At 37.7% G+C, this 19,549-nt stretch overlaps 1 protein-coding gene across 1 annotated transcript in view; it reads right to left on the bottom strand.

Moving 5' to 3' along the window:
- Nucleotides 1-18,503, bottom strand: part of MRPS9 (mitochondrial ribosomal protein S9) — a 32,505-nt gene extending 14,002 nt beyond the window's left edge. The window contains exons 1-5 of the mRNA XM_030467401.1: nucleotides 18,396-18,503; nucleotides 11,703-11,882; nucleotides 3,937-3,999; nucleotides 3,813-3,843; nucleotides 1,678-1,757 (exon numbers count right to left, since the gene is read on the bottom strand). Of these exons, the coding sequence (XP_030323261.1) occupies nucleotides 1,678-1,757; nucleotides 3,813-3,843; nucleotides 3,937-3,999; nucleotides 11,703-11,882; nucleotides 18,396-18,455 (414 nt within the window). The 5' untranslated portion in view covers nucleotides 18,456-18,503. The remainder of the gene's footprint in view (nucleotides 1-1,677; nucleotides 1,758-3,812; nucleotides 3,844-3,936; nucleotides 4,000-11,702; nucleotides 11,883-18,395) is intronic.
- Between the last annotated feature and the right edge of the window lie 1,046 nt (nucleotides 18,504-19,549).

Raw genomic sequence — 19,549 nt, 5'->3', positions numbered from 1 at the left:
GGCTCCTCTGCAAGACCTGCATGCTTTACTTTTTTTCCGTGAAACTTGGGATGAAAGGCAGAAGGCAGGAAGAGAATTAATGTAGCATACAGTCTAAAGGCAATGCTACAACCGTGATTAAGTAGAAAAGTTAAAAGGCACAGATTTTCCACAGCCTCGCTGCGTGCAACCCATCCGTGTAACAAGTTGACAGGCCTAGCGCGTCAGCTCCATCATCCTCTCCGACAGCTAAAACGCGGCACCGCATCCCTTTTCAGAGAAAATTTGCGTCTGCACCATGAAGCGTTGTACATTATTTCTTAGCACTGCAGGGGGCTCAAGTCCATATGGAACCTTCACAAATATTACCACAGATCAAACCAGCGGCGTTTCGAGGCAGATTTGACATACCTATTTAAATGAACAGCAGGGGTCCTCGGGCTGCCTCAGGCTGCGCAGGAGAAAACCTCAGTGGAAAAGCCTCTGCTGCGGCTCCATTACTCAGCAAAGACACACTCTACATTTATCATTCATTTCATTTCTGCCAGGGCAAGAAGCTCATTTGCCCAAGGTCAACAGCAACAAAAAAAAAAAAAAGGGGGGGAAAAAGAAAAAAGGGGAGAAGGGGAAGGGGAGTTTTTTATTCTCCCAAAGAAATAAATGTACCTGACAAGTGGGGATTTTGTCCTTTGGGTATGCAGAACGCAAATAAGTATCAGATAATTCTAATAAATAAACTATACCACTCAGTAAACCTGTGAACTGAATTTGCTAACTTAAGTATTAAATATTTATTTAAATATTTAAATAAATAAATATTATTTAAATTACTTAAATATTTTTTTACCACAGATTAACAACTAATAAAACTAACTTTTGAAGACTATCTAAAGAGGAAACCAAGTCTGACATTATTGTCCGATAAGGTATTTCTGCATACATCATTTATGCTTCTGTCTTCTGCAAGTATAAGTAAGAAACACATCCAACCTTCTATAAACTCTTCTAAAGAGGCAGATAATGCTTTCCCTCTTGAGGGTTATATATACAAAATGCCTGTTCATAATCCATGTTAAGACGCAGGGTCTAGTGACGTTCTAGTAGACACAGCTTTTTTCATCAAGGTAAACAGATGCAGGTATTTTACTCCTGGAACCATACTAATCAGAAAGAGCCTTAAGTTTGCACGAATGGAACAGTCTTAGAAAAATCAATTAAGCAGTTTAAATGCAAATTTTCTTCACACTAAATGTCAGCACAAATAACATTTCCTATAGCTTTGCCCTTCAAGGTTAAAAAAAAAAAAAAAAAAGCCTGGTTTTTATTCTACAATGAATTTTCCTAGAACTAGCCATTTTTGCTATGCATACATTCTCCACCACTAACATTATGTTACTAACCAGAAAAAGCCTACAAGAAAGTGTTCAGACTATTCAAACCCAGTCCTTAGACAAAACTGTAAAATAAAAGATTAAAACAGAAACTATTATGTATTCTGATCCTTTAAATGTGACATAGAAATGTCCCTAATAACAGATATTGTGACATAAAAATATACACTGCATTTAACTTCACTGGTGGTATTATGGCCTACTGTGAAAGCATGAGAAGACTCAGGAGTTTCTGATATGCATCTCTACAATAACATGTATTTGACTGAGACCTAATAGTATTTATTATAGATTATAACATACTTACATGCATTAATGAATAATATGACTGCTTGCCAGTATAAAAAAGAAAGTGAAATGGTCGGCCATCTTCTCCCCACTGGATTTCTAATGAAAAGCAAGATTAGACAAGAAAGCAATATACAGTCACTAAAAAAAATCCTTGTATTTAATTGCAGTTATAAACCACTTTAATAATAGTGATTACTTTTTAAATATAAGAGAACAAAGATATTTTACAGGTATTCAACCTGTCTGGAAATCTAGTGATTTAGACTACCTTGTTAAAAAACAAATTCCATCTGCAAATATAACCAAGTGTTCCATACAGTTCTAAATATCACTGAACATGAGCTAGTCCCTAATGTATCTTAAATAAACCTTCAAAGACTGTATAGTTGTAATTACAGATAGAAGTATCCTTTTTAGAATAGGAAGTAGTACAAATAGACAACAGAAATCTACATCATGATTGTGCAAGATGAAGGATTAACAGCTCCAGAAAACAGTGCCTCAAACCCAAACCAAGTTTTTTGTTAGTATAATATATCTAAAACTAAACCAAGTATTTGCACAATTGTCTTCTGCTGGTAATACAATTGTTTTCAGAATCTGTGTGATTTTATTTGTTCATGTAAGTACATTTGGGATATTTACATAAAATGACCTATGCTCTAACTTACATTAATCAGCAAGAAAATACATATTGCATATCATTCAGCACATCCAGTATATTTTCTCATTAAAATATTGTTATTTATGGACAAATAATTTAATTTTTTTTTAAATCAACTTAAATATAACACAAAAAAGATCTTTTCCAAACAAAGTATCAAAAAACTGAGAACTTTTTACAAATTCACCTTAATCAGAAATTCCCAGGCACTTTACCTAGTGAAGTTCAAATGACAATATATATATATATATATATGAGCTACTGACAAAGATGGGACTTCAAGAATCTCATAAGCACTAGAAGTATTGAAATGGACCATTAAGACATAATATGGCAGAAGCTGAACCGACAGATGCAAAACTTACTACAACTGAAGGAACAGTGCTTTTACCTACACATACTACTAGTGGAGTGTGTGGATTTCTACATGTGCAACTGAGAAAGCATTTTGTTGTTGAAATTGCTGTTCAGGGAACATTCTGAAGTAAAAATTTACATTTTAGTAATTCAAAGTTATCACAGGTATAGTGTATAGACAAGACTAAGCTGTCTTAAAAGAGATACTCACTGAAAATGTTATTTTTGATGTTAAGACAAAGATACACATTTATACTAATTGGTTTTTATACACCCCAGAACACAGGTAGCATTTCAAAAAATTTAGTTCTGAAAGCATACAGACTATTGGGTTAATGCTGTCTTAAAGCTGCATAATGATTAACTCACACTTTCACTTTCTACTTTTTACTTCAAAATACTGTGAAGCTAGAAAATACACGATTCCACTTCCAAGCTGAAATTATAAAAATTCAGACAATTTAGGCAACTTTCTAAAAGACACACATATCAATTCCAAGAACAGAAGAAGTAAGGGAAAGAAAATTACTACATTTTGATGATAACCAGAAGTGTTCATCTCAGCTCAGTCAGTGTACAAATTCATGCCCATGCTGCTTGTTCATACTAAATTTGAGCCAAAAGTGGACAATGGGTTTTGACTTCTCTTTTACATATTCTATGTAAAATGAACATGGCAGTTTCACTAAAGTTCTCACTGACCAATATACTGACCTATGAATGAAAACTGGGACTTCTCAGGAGCAAGACAAAGCCAGCACAGACAGGGAGTGCAGAGGTCAAAATGGATCCACAATCACAAGAGTTTCCATGCTCCCTACTCTCTCAACTGGCAATTTCAAAGCAGTAATTTCTTAGCTTTCAGAGCAATGATGTTACCAGGAAAACTTTTGTTTTAAAATAGTTTTAATTAATATTTTATGGCTGTTAAGGTGTCTGAAAAGACTGTTGCTATTCCAGAATCCAACAGTATTTTTTAACCTAAAACCCAGAATATCAGCTCCAGCTTTTACTACTCATGTCCTAGCAGTTATTAGGAGCACGGGGAAAAAAATTCTGTATAAATAAGGAATAAATAAGGAATTCTACACATGCAAAAACTCATAATAAAAAAATCTATGAACACTTACTCCTCTGCTCTGGAAAAATTTCGGAAGGATGCTGTAAATAAATAAACAAATATCAGCAAAAGGAAAAAGTTATTTACAGTATCATATTTCAGTTAACTCAGAAATGCAATTAAAAAAACCCTACCTTCATTATTGGCCTGGCTTTTTTGTCAAATAAGCCAGAAGGAAAGAGATAGGCAATAGATCTCTGGAAAAAAAAAAAAAAGAGATCATATTTTTTTTTTTTCCACAAAAGCATAATCAAAACATTTCTTAGGTATTTTTTGTTGACAAAAATAGTGTAACTTTTGTACAGAAAGTAACCGAACCATAAAGACTACCACATATGTGATGTGCTGAAAAGAAAAGCAGATTATTTCCTCACAAACCCGCAGTAAAAGTAAAGCCTCATTCTGAAGGCTGTGCTCTAGTATGTCAAAATAAGTGAATTTTATTTTGCAAAGTTTAATTTTTATGGTATGCATTTATCATAACTTACCAGAACTAATGAAGTGTAAGGACCACCAGTGCTGTGCCTTAAATCTAACCTTCTGAAAGTTTCAGTGTTTGTTAGCAGTGTTTACTGACAGACCAAGCATGGAAATTTTCTTTAAAGCAGCCAGACAAAGTGAAGTTTTACACATTTAGAATCCCAGTTTCTACAGATGTAGTTCCCTCAAGTCTAAAAGCAGTGTTTCTTGTAACATTAGAAGATATTTTACATAGGCTAAATAAGCATTTCATTGCTCACTGCATTTGGAATTAACTGTGAATCACTACAATCTTTGCAGAAATGTAATGAATTGCTCAGATATGAAAACCTCTAAAGCATAGATACCAAGAGTTTGCTAAAACAATTTAGAAAAACATACCATTCACTACACACTCTTTGTTTACCCTTTTTTTGACTAAGTACAAGCTACATCATTTGCTTCCACTTGACCAGTATTTGCTACCATTCATCTGATGTATAAAGTCAGTGGCAATTGTCATCAACAAAATATCTATATATATATGTATACCAATATTCCAAATCACTCCAGCAGAAGTTAAAGAGGTAAAGCACCTTATAAGATTAAAACCAATGACATGCATTTCTGTTCAACATAGTCTTATCCTTCCTCTTAAATGTAATTAAAATGTAGTAAAAATATGCATTTATGACAGCTATTTGTTTCCATTTGTTTAAAAACAAACAAAAAACCCCAACAAAACCAAAACAAACAAAAAAACCCACAAAAACCAACCAACCAAAAAAAAAAAAAAAAAAAAAAAAAAAAAAAAAAAAAAAAAAAAAAAACCCAGATGCAGGGGTGCAGGGGTCTGGCAAGTGAAGCCGACTTCAGACAGTGGGTAGCAGACCTTAAGATAGAAATATTGTGCTTGTAGAGTAACACAGAGTAAACAAATACACCTTTCTGGCAGCGGTCTCACTTATATTTCCAGTAGACAATATGGAAAAGTAGAAATACAAAACAATTAGAGCTTAAAATCTTCTCTAAAAATAATGGCTCTTTGCTGGTTAGGCTACCTTGGGCCTATTATGTGCTGACAATTTTTTTCCATGGACATGGAATGGTTTGTCAGTGTTTCAACTGATTTAATATGCATGGAGTGTAAAAAGATCTAACCTATTACTTTCATTAATCCCCTACTGGCATTCTGAACAGAAATTTTGAGAATTCTGAAGCAAACAAAAGGCTTAACTTGATTTTATGAAATGGTAATTCTGTTTCTCTTAGTGACTACTGTATTCCCATTTGTTAGTCAATGGGCATTTTATGCATACACACAGTAGGTGAACACCTATTTATGAACAAATGAGGATTAATTATGATGACTATAGAGAAATCTGCTGTGAGCCAAATGATGTTAAACAAACACCTTATATAATATATTGAAAGAACTTATTACAGGATACTGAGACTGACTGTGTGTACTTAAGATACGGGTCTTTATACAAGCATTTCCAGAATCTCAGTGAAAACATTTACTGTAACTATGACACCTTAATAGATGTAAAATATAACAATTTAACATTTATAATTAAGAGAGTGGCTGCCATCTGAGACCTTCTACTTCCGGAAAGTTTATTTTATACTGCGTATAGCCATGTCTGTCATGGTAAAGCATAAACAAACCCTGCATAAAGAAATCCTATATTTTACTTTTCAGCTTTCCACTCAACAACTAGCCAAAGAATAGTTCACTTTGTAAGTTCACTTTTTTGTTGTTTCCAAATGGAGTCTTCCTTTTTATGGAAATGCAATCAGGGATGGGGTGTTTGCCTTTAGATCTCATTAGGAACTATTCTGGGATGCAATAGTTCAACTATATTTAGACGTTTCTTCTTAATTTTGAATAGCTGTGCCCTCTTACTGTACTTCTAGCACTTGCATGGCAAGCCAGCCTGCCTCTTGGAAACTTCATTTATAGAAACAGATTTTGTCCATGCAAATGCTTCAGTTTTGTAGAGCAGGGGAATTTTGGCAAAAACTGTGATTTTCAACACCCATGTGTAGAATTAACATAACCTTCAAAAATAGCAGATCATAATAAATACATGTTAATAATAATAATAATAATAATATGGTTTACATCAGACATTTCTTAACCTGTATTGGTAAACTTAATATTCCTCTCACAAACTAAAAGGAATACGGTTACTACTTGTTGAGGGATGGGGGATTATTCAGCATACTGCCCATAAGACCACAGCGTCTTTCACTTGTTGGTGTAGATTTGAATTCAAGCCAGTTATAATGAAAAAACCACAAGCTTCCACCCCTATATTAAAAAAAATTAAAAATCATACCTGGCAGTCTTTCAAACCAAATCATAAAATAACCTGTCCAGTACTGCATGTGAGGTGTTGTACAAATTCAGTGTACCTGCCACACCCTCCCTCCCCCTCTTTGTTCTCCATGTTTCATGTGTTGACTTCTGTTCCTCCATCCCTTCCTATCTATCTACAAGGCCATTAAGTTTTGTTCACTCACATTCACAAACATTAGAGACTAACTCTGAATAAAACAAGTTCAATTAGGTCAGTAGGAGATCCTTTTTTTTTTTTTTTTTAATAATCTTGAGAAATTAAGAATTCAGTTACTTCAAACAGACTGAGATTAGGGGAAGGAGAGTGAGAAAGTTGAGTCCTTAAGTAACCTGCCATGGGTAGTAGAGGTCTGGCAGGGCAAGCTGATCTTAAGTTCAACTTCTGTTGAACTTACAGCTCAAATACAAAATACTCCCCTAATTTCACTGCTCAAACCATACAAAAATATAATTAACTAAGTAAAATTCAGTGAGGAAAGGTATTTTAAGGAAAGTGAGGAGAAAAAAAAAAATTAAAAAAACCCTCTACCCTGTGGTTCCTTTGCAGCAGCACCTTTTTTGACAGAAAGCTCAACAACCCGGTTCAATCTTTTTTAAATAAACATAAAATTTTAATCATCAAAACACTGAGGTAAAGAGTGACACTTAAGCCCTGACGTTTTAATGCAACACATGAGCTACAGCTGTTTCAGCTTCTTCTGCTCTTCAAGCTGATCACACGAGAGCCACTTATACCTTGCCTCTTGAATCACACTATTTAACCACTGTACTTCAGCATTTCTCACACTGAGATGTTTTCAGGAACAGCTGGTTTTCCTTCTAACCACACTAGAAGTATACTTTAGAAGTTTTCAGCATCCAAAAGCCAGAATATATTTGGGTAGAACCAGGAATCAATGAAACAAAAATGGGATCTGAAATGTTAACTCTGCAAGTTTTTCTTATTTAACAAGACAGAAAAGGTTAACAAAAAAAAAAACCCAAAACCACCAAAATCACAAACAAACCAAAACAACAAAACCAAACAACAAACAAACAAAAACCCTGTGACACACCAAAGTTTACCTTGTTAACAAAATCCTCTTCTAATAAGCAATTTATTGAAACAACCCCAGTCATTTGTCACTCATTATCTAAAGCTGAAAACTAGCTTGGACAGAAAGAAATTTGAAGTCCATAGTGATATCATTTTTACCCCAACATTTAAAAAACAAGCAAAAAACATATTAGCATTACATGAAAAAACCCACCTTATTATTCCATTATTTTACACTAACTTTAAAAAAAAAAAAAAAAAAAGGTCTTATCCAGACAAAATAAAAACCAACCCAACCTAAAAAGCCTATTGAAAGAAGTAGTCATTATTTCTATCTTCATTTCAACTTTCCAAAAAACAATGAACAGTATTTAAAAGAGAGAGAGAAAAATATATACAGCAATCACCAGTTCAGATGGGTTTTGGTGCAGAAATAAGAAAATACTCATGCAGAGAGTGGCTCCACTGGAAAAAAAAAAATCAAAAAAGCATTCTAGCTTTATTTAAAAAACAATACAAAATCCAGTATTTCTTGTAAGGACAATGCTGGACAACACACTCTTGTAGACAACAGCAGATTAAAAAATGTATTTTGTTCTGAATAATATTTGTCACTTCACATAAGGCAATATTCACCCATTTCTAACACTTCAGGTTGTTAACATTTAAATGTTATTTAGAAATCAGATGTGCTGAGCCACTTTTATAAGCAACTGAATGCAACTTATTTTTCATTAAAGAAGTCTTAATTCATTGAAAGAAACTATACCCTATGAGGAATGAAGTTTTTCCACATTTAACCTTTTATTATTAATAACTTTACTGGTACTTTTGCAACAATATATATGCTAGTGAAGACACACGTATATTTTAGATTCAAATTATTCCATATGCTTGACAACAATCTATTAGGCTATAAGGCAGGCAATAAGAGAAAAGAAACAGAACTACAGATTTTGAGTTTTACTAACTCTTATGGGAAAAGAGTATTGCTTTATGAAGAGCTCATATCTGGGAGAGCATTTAGTGTCTGCATAAAAATGAAAAATAAAAATACTGGCATATAAATAGGTCATGAAAATTAAGATGCTTTTCTTGTATTAATCTTACTTAGATTTCTAGGCTTTAAAGTAAAATATCACAGAACTGATAATGGAAAATGAAGTGGGCTGTTTACTACAACAAGTTAAAGCTAAATCAGAAAATAAAAGGATTAGAGACTCAACAAGGGAAAAGCACTAGGTCAGGACTGCAATCTCTATTAATTAGGTATCCCAGCTGGGCAGTGGGTATGCAGCTGTTAACTTGATCAATGACTTACCTAAATGTCATCTCTACTGATTCGCTTATAAATTACCAGCAAGTGAGACTAATGTACAGGTGCTAATTTATTTAAACTGTTCTCTGCAGTTCTACATAGCTTTATAAACTGCATCTGGCACCTAATGTTAGCTGTCAGTTGTACTTAGACATGCCTGTCCTAACGACTCTGTTCATTAGAAATGAGCACAAATTATGAAATATTGTGAAAAATGATACATCAAATGGAATGGGCAAAGCAAATCAATTAGAGAAACTTCATAGCACATATTCACACATAGGAGAATAGAACATCCTAGCTTCAGAGAAAGGTCTATAATACCAATTAAAAAGCAATTGGTAGACTTCTGCAGAGTTATATATCAATTTGCTGGATTTTTTTTCTCCTCCAGAAATACAGTTTTAATGCAGATTAACATTTTATTCCTAAATAAAAGCATCAGTAAGAGGCAATTCTGTTTCCAAAACATCCAGAAGGATTAGCAAGTAAGTCAACTTATTTTCCTGTTAAAAACTTCACCAGGTTTAGCTATTATTAAACTATACCTAAAACTCCAGGAAAGGACAGAATCCTATGAGGTCTGCTTTAGAAATACACTGCACAGACTGATTAACAGTAGAATACATGGAGGTATATAAGCACACAGCAGAAAGAATTATTACAATTTGAAATGTAAAGCTTGGTAATTCTACCAGTGCTTAAGCAGCTTTTGTATTTTTGTAGCAGAAATTTAATTATGCATAGCAGACACTCTTACATACTCTTAAGTATTTTCCAACACCTGATGGAATACAAAGAGCATGTGACACAGATACCTGGTATCACCAAACAAAACACCACTCTTCTGGCTCCCCTTTGCCATCTTTTCAGAAACTGAGTCTGTCGAGCAGTCCCACACTGGTCAACCTGCACTGCATTTGTAAAAGCTAATTTCCAGAAAAAATCTGCTTTTACAAACACTGAAGCTCAGTTAATTTTGTGCAAACAATAACAGGTTTCATAAGGAAGAAACCAGTACATGGATATGGTCATTTTGCACTTCTTGCAGTTTTGCTGTCTGTGAGCCTTCCCCCTAGACCCTATCAAGGAAGGAAGACAGACTGCAAATTAATGTATTCTCCTACCATTAACCCTTCAGGCAAACAAATGGAAACTATTATCATCATACTGTACTAACATGGGAGGTATTCCAATGGCAGGTCTGTGCACATGTACTTTACAAGAAAGTAACTTAACAAGATAAAAGGTCATGAAAAGTAAGGAAAATCTGAAAAACAGAAGAAAAGGAAATTCTATAGTCTGTACAGAAGCAAGAAAGCCAATGTAAAGAAACAGGCTGCTACTAATGCTGACCCAGATGCCTCAATGGAAACTTTGTTGATAGGACCTTATCCACCTCACTAAGGCTAGAAGAGTCTCTCCACTGGCACCTGTCTGTAGAAGAGCTAAGTGGTATCTGTGACTTGAATGAAAGCAGTCACAGCATCAGGGCACAGCTCTGTACTCCTGAAGCTTCATTTCCTAAGATTTGTGACTTGAAACCAAGCTTCCCTTACCAATTTTTTGATACCTGCTAAAACTCAAGTCTCATTTCAACCTTTTTCTCAGCAGGCCATTAACTGTGTGTCTCTTCTCTACTTTGCTATTTTCAGAGGAGTTTTCAGAACTTAGTTTTGAATCCTGTCAAATGTGTTTGAAATCAGTCTGCATATCACTACCTACAGATGTAGGTTCTTTCTTGCCATAACCACACTGTCAAGACCTCTTATAAGGACACAGCTATGCTGACAGAATTTTGCCACTAAGAGAGCAAAGAAATGATCTCCTGGCCCTGGAAAAACTAAATCTCACACATCTCTCTCCCTGCATATATCACATTACTATGTCTTCCCCGAGGGCTCTGCTGATACACTCTGCTGCCATGGCTATAGTAAGTGTTGATGCTGCAGAGAAAGCTTCAGCCATGAGACTTCATGCAGCTTCACCTAAGAGTGAATGTCACTAAATGCCATTTCTCCTCCCTGCCTCTGATGTGTGATAAAATAAGACAGAAATGACAGAAGTGGAGACCAGGTGGGACATTAAAAAAAAATCCAAGCAAGAAAGCATTTTCCTGAGTGAAAGGGAGCATATCTATACGCAAGCCCAAATGACACAGAGGAAGAGGAGGCCACTCACCTGTCAGTTGTCAGAGGGAATGACAATAAAACAGTATGTTTGGAGCTACTGATATGAGCTTAAATTCACATCAACATTAAAATCTCTAAGCTAAACCAGAGTGTTAGTTGTAAAACAGCCTATAAAATTTAATTTGCATCACCAGAAATCACAGTACCATACAAGAAAACCTGACCTAAATATACACAACAGGTCAAACTGTGAGTAAATGTTTTGAAGTGCTACATAAACCTTTACAGTGCCTCTTACAGCCTCAGATCAAGGGGATTATCCATTAGAACTTTTTAAAAGAACCTACTGTGCTTTAGCAAGATACGGTATACAGCTCTATACTGTGATGTCTGACCTCACACAGTAGCAGGAGTAGAAACTCTATTCACAGTCACAGTTGTACTGTTTGCAATGTATAGTAGCCTTCTTTCTTATTCTGACAGTTTGATTAAAATTCACAGAGAACTGAGGGGCTCATGCTGAAGTAAAGTGCTTTCAATATCTGAAACTCTACAGTAAATTACTTCTCCAACAGAGCAACTGTACTTACATCAATATCCTCTTGGGTAAAAGTTTCTGGATCTTCTCCCATCATGTTGGCTAAATGTCTCTTTCCCAGGTTGAATTCTTCAATCTGTTTTTTAATAAATGCCTCTGTGTACTTTTCAGGTCCTGAGGCTCCTACATTTTTCCCCTGCACTGCTGTAGTGGTATAGATTAGCCTTAACATCTAAAAAAAACAAGAACAAAAACAGACAAACAAATAAAAAAACAAAAGAAGCATTCATATTTTTGACTCATTGACCTCTGAATAAAATGAATAGTTTAACAACCCATGCAGTATTACTCATTAAACCATTTCCTTGCAATTTTTAATGCCCATAAATGGATAGGCACATTTTAAAAGTTGAACACTTTGACACATTACAATTAATTCAGAAGATTTTTTCTGACAGAAAGAAATGTGGTATCATATGTTAGGAACATCCAGCAAAAGCAAAATGTAACACTCATCCACAGCTGCAGTCTTAAAAAAACATTACCAGCAAAGAAGCACATTTTTCCTTCACCTAAAGGCAACCCATAAAAAAAGGAAGAGAGCAGCTCTCTAGTGGCTTTCAGAAGCATGTGGCTGCACAAACACTGCTTAGGGCTCTGGAAACCCTAAGGAATGGTTCTTCCTTGTTGACAGTGCCAGGATGGCTTTAAGCTAATTTATCATTCCAGGTCAAATGGTCAGAAAACTAGTAGGGTAGTTCTCATCAGCAAATACTACTACTAAGTGTTCCAGCTCAGAAGTCATAATTCAGGAGACACTTACCTTTTGATCTTTGCAGAATAAATAGGTCTGATTTTCTTTCATTGAGACAATCAGTAATTAAAATTACTAACTTCAATCAAACTCTCTGCCAGACCAAAAGGAGAGAGCTCACAGACAGAGCTGTGGTGTTGCAATTCTAGCCTAGCACCAATATCATGCACTATTTTGTATCTCCACTTGTTTCTATTAACCAAGTTCTCTGCAGCTTAATTATTCCACAACTGAATAAGAACTGATTAACTGTGTGGTCTTCTTGGAGAGTGGGGAGGGTAAAAGGGGATATGCAGGACAGAAAAGCAGAAAGAAAAAGCATCACTTCTGAATCAGAAGAATGCCTGGTTCTGTTCAGCAGGCAGTACCCTGACACACTTCCCTCCAGCCCCTCCAACGTGTCACAGCTGACTTTGTGAGCAGACAGCGCTGTTTCCCAAACCCATCTCACAGTCCACTCTTGCTGGCACGTTTTCCTTTACTCCCCTCACTAGCCCAGTGCCAGCTCTGGCATTCAGATTCTTTCTCAAGCCAGCTCAGCTCCCTCAGTGTGGCAGAACAGTACCTTCCATTTCCCCCTGACGAGTATGCAGTTCACAGCTGAGCTGGGAAGCACCCGTGATTCAGAAAGGCTCTGAGAAGAGCCAAAGCTGACATTAAAAGGTGGCTGAATCACATAACTGGAAGAAGAGAAGTAGAGCGGGGGTCCCCTCTTTACCTGTATTACTTTGAGCAAATTATTAAATTGCCTCTGTTGCTCAGTATTTAGCCAAATATTAAAACCCAAACACATATGACAAAGTGAACTAGTTAGAGGTCTTATTATGTGGAACAGCATGAAGCTAGCACCTGAAATTATTAAATGTTCTCCAGGCCACAGGAACTGTCTTCTCCAGATCACTATTTAGACATGCTGACCATTTGGAGGGATTATACCATTCTGAGATGAACTAACACGAATAGCACAAAATACTTGCTGTCTTCCTATAATTAATTCAAATGAAGAAGCAATCTTCAAACCTAGTTACAATCACAATAATACAAAGACATTTCATCAAAATAAGGTCATGTGCATATATTTGCAAGACAAAACCATAAGCTGAACAAACTTCCACCTTTTGTTAGTAACATGACAGCTTACACAAACTGCTCTTGTGACTAGAAGCTTTGGGTATTCTGTATTACTTGGTGAAGTCCTTCAGGAACAGGAAATGAAACACAGCTTTTCTTGCACTTTCACAGAGTCCCACTGGTATTCTGGATACCTGGCAGCCCAAGACAGGCTGGCTCAACACACCCATTTTGCTGCATGTATATTAAGTTATTCATGATCAACTTACAGTCCATGACTTTCTCAGGCTTCAATATACAAGAACTGACCACCTCACTTAAGATTTCAATTTGGAATGAAGACTACAACACCCTGCCCATGGATAGGACATTCCTGTGCTGCAGGATAGATCTTATTAATTCAGTAAGTTTTGACACAGAAGGTAAAGTCATCTCTGAACAACAAGGTCACATGAGATGGAAAGAACAGGTCCTCCATGTTTTTACAACCTGACATACATAAAGATAGGCCCCCAAAATGTATGTGTGTACCTCAAAAAACTACCAACACCTATGCTAAAACATATTTTAAAACAGCTCCAAGACAGAACTTGGTGCAGAAGAGCCTGTTGATGCTTTGTTTTCTCTACAGCTTATATGAACCATATGCTATGCTAGTCCTGGTTTGCCTCCCCACATCTTTTTTTTTTTTGGGTGTGTGTTTGGTTTTGCTTTGTTTTGTGATTTTTATTTTTTTTTAAGTATACATATTTTCTGTGAGGTTACATTGACACAAACAGACTTAAAAGAAAAATAATCAAATTTTTAAATGTACACCATTTTCCACAGGCAAGGCTCTGGTGATTTCCTTAGGAAGCACCAAGAAAAGCAGAGGTACCTCTGCACATTCCCTGTTCTTTTCTCCTGTTTCTAGTCACTCCTTGGGAAATAATTCAATTCATTTTCTGTCTTGTCTTACCAGTAACTAATTATTTGTAATTCTTGTTAATGAACATACGATTCCTTATTACTTGACCCAAAACTGCTTTCTCTCTGCTATGTTTAAACAGAATACTTTAAAAAAGATTGCCTTCATCTCATTCCTGTCAATCTCTACTGTAATTTTCCCATTTTTGTCCTCCTTCCCTCAAGCTATTCATATTCTTCTCCAGTTTCAATTCGTCACTAATCAAAAGTCCCTGGACACACAAACTGTTCATAATTAGAAAACAGTCTCTTATGCAAATGAGTATCTATTGTACTGGGTACCTCTTCTGGGATAAGGGTACTGTTTCATGGGTGGTACAGGCAAGAACTGGAAAGTACAACTAAATGCTTCTGACATTTCAGTCAAATGAAAAAACAAACTCCTCTCCTTTCTCAAGGAAGCCACAGAGGTTTGCACTCACTTCCTACACATCTCATAAAGCATTACTGGAACTGCAACCTCAGAATTCTTTAAATAATAATGGTTATTAACAGTACTACTCAAGTAAGATTCTTCCAGCAGGACAAGGGAGAGGGGAAAGACTTCACTTCAGGACACAACTCCTTGATATTAACCCTCCCCTCCTGAGCAACCTTGCACTAGAACAGTTTGGAAGATCCTAATTTTCCAGGGACGCCATAGATTTATAGAAAATCAGCTTTTGTCAAATTTGCCTTAGAAAAAAAGTTTAAAAAAAAGCATTTTCAGACAACTTTAACTTCTCTGGACAATTTTTTCCAAGAAGAGAGATATCTAGGACCTGTGTGCTACTCATCCTGTTTATTTCACTTCACTGGAGTTATATGGAAATAAAATCTACATGTACCACTAGCAGAGGAGTCAAGTATCCAGTACATTTGGAAGGGAAGGAGAGGGGAATCAGAGACAGGCGACTTGAGTTCAAGAGAAAACATTCTCCATTTTACAACATGACATAGTTACAGAGATAGAAGATCAAATGATGTGGCACACACTCAGTAGCTGCTTCATGCTCCAGGCTCTCAATCACCTCCTTTTCCAAAATCATGAGGCATACAAACAAATTTGTACCAAAAAATTATCTTTGGGATGGAACTTCAGTAGGAGATGTGAAAGTGAAGCTATAAAACCAGACACATCATGATGAAGGACTAAGTGTCCTGTGTCCACTACTCCAATTACTGGCCCAGCTGGTGGCTACTGAACCCATCAGACACACAAGATGTTGGTAACAGTGGTCCTCTGGTCCCTTGCTGCACAAGGAAAAACCCATATAATGTAGCAATTATACAGAATGTAAATGCTCAGACCCATTGCAGGTTTCTAAAGAACTATTATTTTGTTCAACAGATCATCTCTGGATTTCCAGTCTGATGTTTGACCAAAAAAAGTGGTTTAGTTTATTTACATAAACAATATTTATATCATCTCAGATTTCAGATAGCCTACTAATTAATTTGGTGAAACAGTATCCAGGGTTATGTTTTAAGAAGCATTTTGTAAAACACATCACAAAGTATCACAAGATGTCAGCAAATATGCATAAGTGATTTCATATCACTTTTTATACCTGATTTCACAAATTATTGCATCAGAAGAAACTAATAACCTTATTCTTAAAATGAAGTCTCTTGACAGGTAACTGCATCTTCCCCATCCAGAAAATCTACCTTCTCTGCATATTTGACCAAATTGACCTATTATGTTTTGCTTATACTGTATACTACAAAAATAAAGGATAACTCTAAGGTATAGATACATGGCAAGTGTCAGAGATGCATAGCAGTGAACAGAATTTAGACCTGATTGAGACACAAGTTATCAAATACTAACAGGCTCTTCACCTCAAGCTTACTTAAGAACAGCATAAAAAAGCATGCAGTTCTGAAAGACTGTCACCAAAATGCTACTATCTCTGTCTGGTATCAGTACATATACAGTGTTTTAGATATACCATCTACCATATGGTACATACTGTATATACCATATACAGTGATATAGATAAAGGGCCCCGACTCAAATCAAATGAAATAGCAAGCATGATGCTCTGAACTCTTCTGTTGGGAACAGCTATTCAGTCACATCAAAAGTGACCAACTGTACCTAAGTTATTTTTTTTCTTTATAAATTGTGCTAAACATCTCAGTTTTGCTTATTAGAGTAATAGGAAACAAACTTTTTGCTCATTCCGAGCCAAGGAAACATGGAATTACAAAGTTGCTCTCTAATTTCCCCTCCCAATGCTAAACACTTTCAAAGACAAAAATATACAAGAAATTATGTTTCCCTACTAAGATAGACAGGAAACAATGAACTAAACTTTAGCAAGAGATTTTTAGGATAGGCCTCATTATAAAGTTCCCTAACAGTAAGGTCAGATAAGTGCTTGATGTCCGAAATTGTTACAGCAAGTCAGAACAAGGGTACATCAACTTATTACCCTGTCATGAACAGCAGCTGAAATCAGGAGAGGACAGACAAGTTGTGGTGATTTTCCCAGGACACTTCCCCAGTTTCCTGTTATTGGCAGTTCAAAGAAATGCTGATATCTTGTTTCTAACAGTCCTTGCTGGAATTTTCTTCTGAGTTTCTTAAGGTGCTTTTCAATTGACATAAATGCTCAGTGCCTGGAACATCTTTACCAAAAGAGTTCCACAAATTATCTACACCTAATAGAAAGAAGTCTCTTAAGTTTCTTGGGTCCTGACACCCATCAGTTCCCTTCATAGCCTTTGGTTCACAGACAGATGATTTGTATAGAGCTACAGTCTTAGGTACTGATCCCATCTTTGGGGACCAGGGGAGTAGACAACGGATCTGCCAAGACACTTTGTAGTCCCACTTTCTCCAGTGACTCCTTGTTTTAGATTATTCTCTCATTTACAACACAGTTTTCAGCTCAAACTCAAGCAGGTGCCCGGCCAGGAAAACTAAGCTACTGTCATAATTAAACCTTCGATATAGAATAACGAAAGCAACACAAACTGTTCAAAGTAAGAGGGAAACCAAGTCCTAGAACATTTCCAGCCTTCCATTTTTTTTTCTTATTCCTTGGGCAACTTAAGCACATATATTTCTGACTGCTATCTATAGAACTACCCACAAGGGCAACAAGTCTTTATCCCTAATGGGTAAAGTCAGTCAAGAAGTAATCAGTATAATCAGTTCACACTGCTAATTGGTTTAGCTCTCTCTCTACATATATACATGTATAGGTGCTTCAAATACCACTGCACAAACACAGTGCCTGCCCTCAACGCTGAGAGCAGCTCTGTAACAAAATGGCAATCTGCTGAACACTTGTACCCCTCAAAACAAGCAGGTAATTCTGTTTAATCAGAAGTTACCATGCTTGTGGAGCATGTTTCTCTCTCCACTGCAGGAATGGGGAGATACTCACCTGCTGACCAAACACAATTTAAAACTCTCAACCTACAAAATCACCACCTTTCTTAAAGTATTTGGCTTTCCTGTTTGCCCTGAATTACCGTGATATAGACAACAAATCAAGGCTTAACTGCGCTTTTTCTTTAAGAAAACCAAACCCAGCTCACTTGAAGGGCTGACAGGAAAGCGACGCCGACCCCCCCATTCCCCGCCCCATCGTGGCCTCCCTCCCCCGTAGGCCGCGGCTTCTCCGGCCGGGCCGCCCAGGCGCAGCTCCGCACCCCGTCCCAGCCAAAAGGAGCCCGGTGTCATCTCGCCAGGGACGCCCCTACTCTCCTCCGCCCTCTCCCCAGCCTCCCCGGGGACACGAACCCGCCCCGCCTCCTCCCGACACAACCCCCACCACCACCGCCTCGGTGCTCGCTACTTGCCACCGCTAGGACTCCCCCGCCACCCCGCAAGCAGGACCCGGAGGGAAGGAGGGAAAGGGTTGGAGCAGCGGGGGAAGCCCCCGGTGCGGCTCTCACCTGGGGCGCGGCGGTCCATAGGCCGCCCGGCCGCCACACGCACCTCACGGCCGCCGCCATGCCTGGGGCACCCCGCCCCGGCCGCCGGGGGAGGGCAGAGCGCGGAGGGGCAAATCCCCCCCCTTCCCCGCAGGCCCCGGCGGCACCGATTGGCGGCAGGGGCCGGAGGGGCGGAGAGGGCCGGGGAGGAGCAGCGCCTGCGCACTCCCGGCGCTAATCCCTTCTCTACTGGGCCCTGCGTGGTTCGGTTCGGTGGTGGGAGGGGGTTGTGGCCCTGTGCCGGGCGGGTTGTGAAACAGTATTTGAAACGTCGAACGTATCAGCGTAGTTAGAATTGAGGGTGATCTTTAGGACGATGGTTTGTAGGTTGCATCATGGGTGCAACTGGGGACCGGGTGAATTCTGGACCTCTGAGGTGGCCTCTGAAGAAAATGGGTAAAAAAATGAAGCAGAGAATCACAGGGTGGTCACGGTTGGAAAAAGACCTCTTAAGGTCACAGCGTGAAACCATCGAAGTACCTCCCCAGTACAATAAATAAAATATATTTATCAGTGTTAGGAAAAAATTGCTTCCTGTGAGGGTGGTGAGACACTGGCACAGGTTGCTCAGGGGAGTTCTGGTTGCCCCCTCCCTGGAAGTGTTCCAGCCCAAGCTGGATGGGGCTGGGAGCAACCTGGCGTAGTGGGAGGTGTCCCTGCCCAGGGCAGGGATGTTGGAGTAGATAATATCCTTCCAACTCAAAACATTCCACGATTCTCTCTGCATCACCATGCCCACCGTGTCCCAAAGTGCCTCATCTACGTGGCTTTTAAATGAAGACCCTTAGTTAAGCAGGTAGCATTGGCAATTGCAACATGTCTGGCAAAACCCTGCTGCTCTGGAGAGTTGTAGTAAAAAGCATATTTCACCCTAGCTTTGGGGCTTTTTTTCCATGGGAAAAAATAGCCGTTTTTTTGAGATGCAGAGGTTGTCTTGCTGAGGGGTATCAATATTGTCACCTCCCAGCGTGACATTAATCTGGGCGCTGAACCTTGTGTGATTAAGAGTTTTCACTGTTTCCCCCAGTTACATAGTACTTACACTTAGAGGTGATTGGATTTTGGCAGTACTGTTTTCTACCACATTAAAATTGGAAATTAAGTAAAAAAAAATT

Source organism: Calypte anna, chromosome 1 (assembly GCF_003957555.1).
Source record: "Calypte anna isolate BGI_N300 chromosome 1, bCalAnn1_v1.p, whole genome shotgun sequence".
NCBI lineage: Eukaryota > Metazoa > Chordata > Aves > Apodiformes > Trochilidae > Calypte > Calypte anna.
Note: the sequence above shows the minus strand (reverse complement) of the source record. Positions and strands in the feature narration are given on the sequence as shown.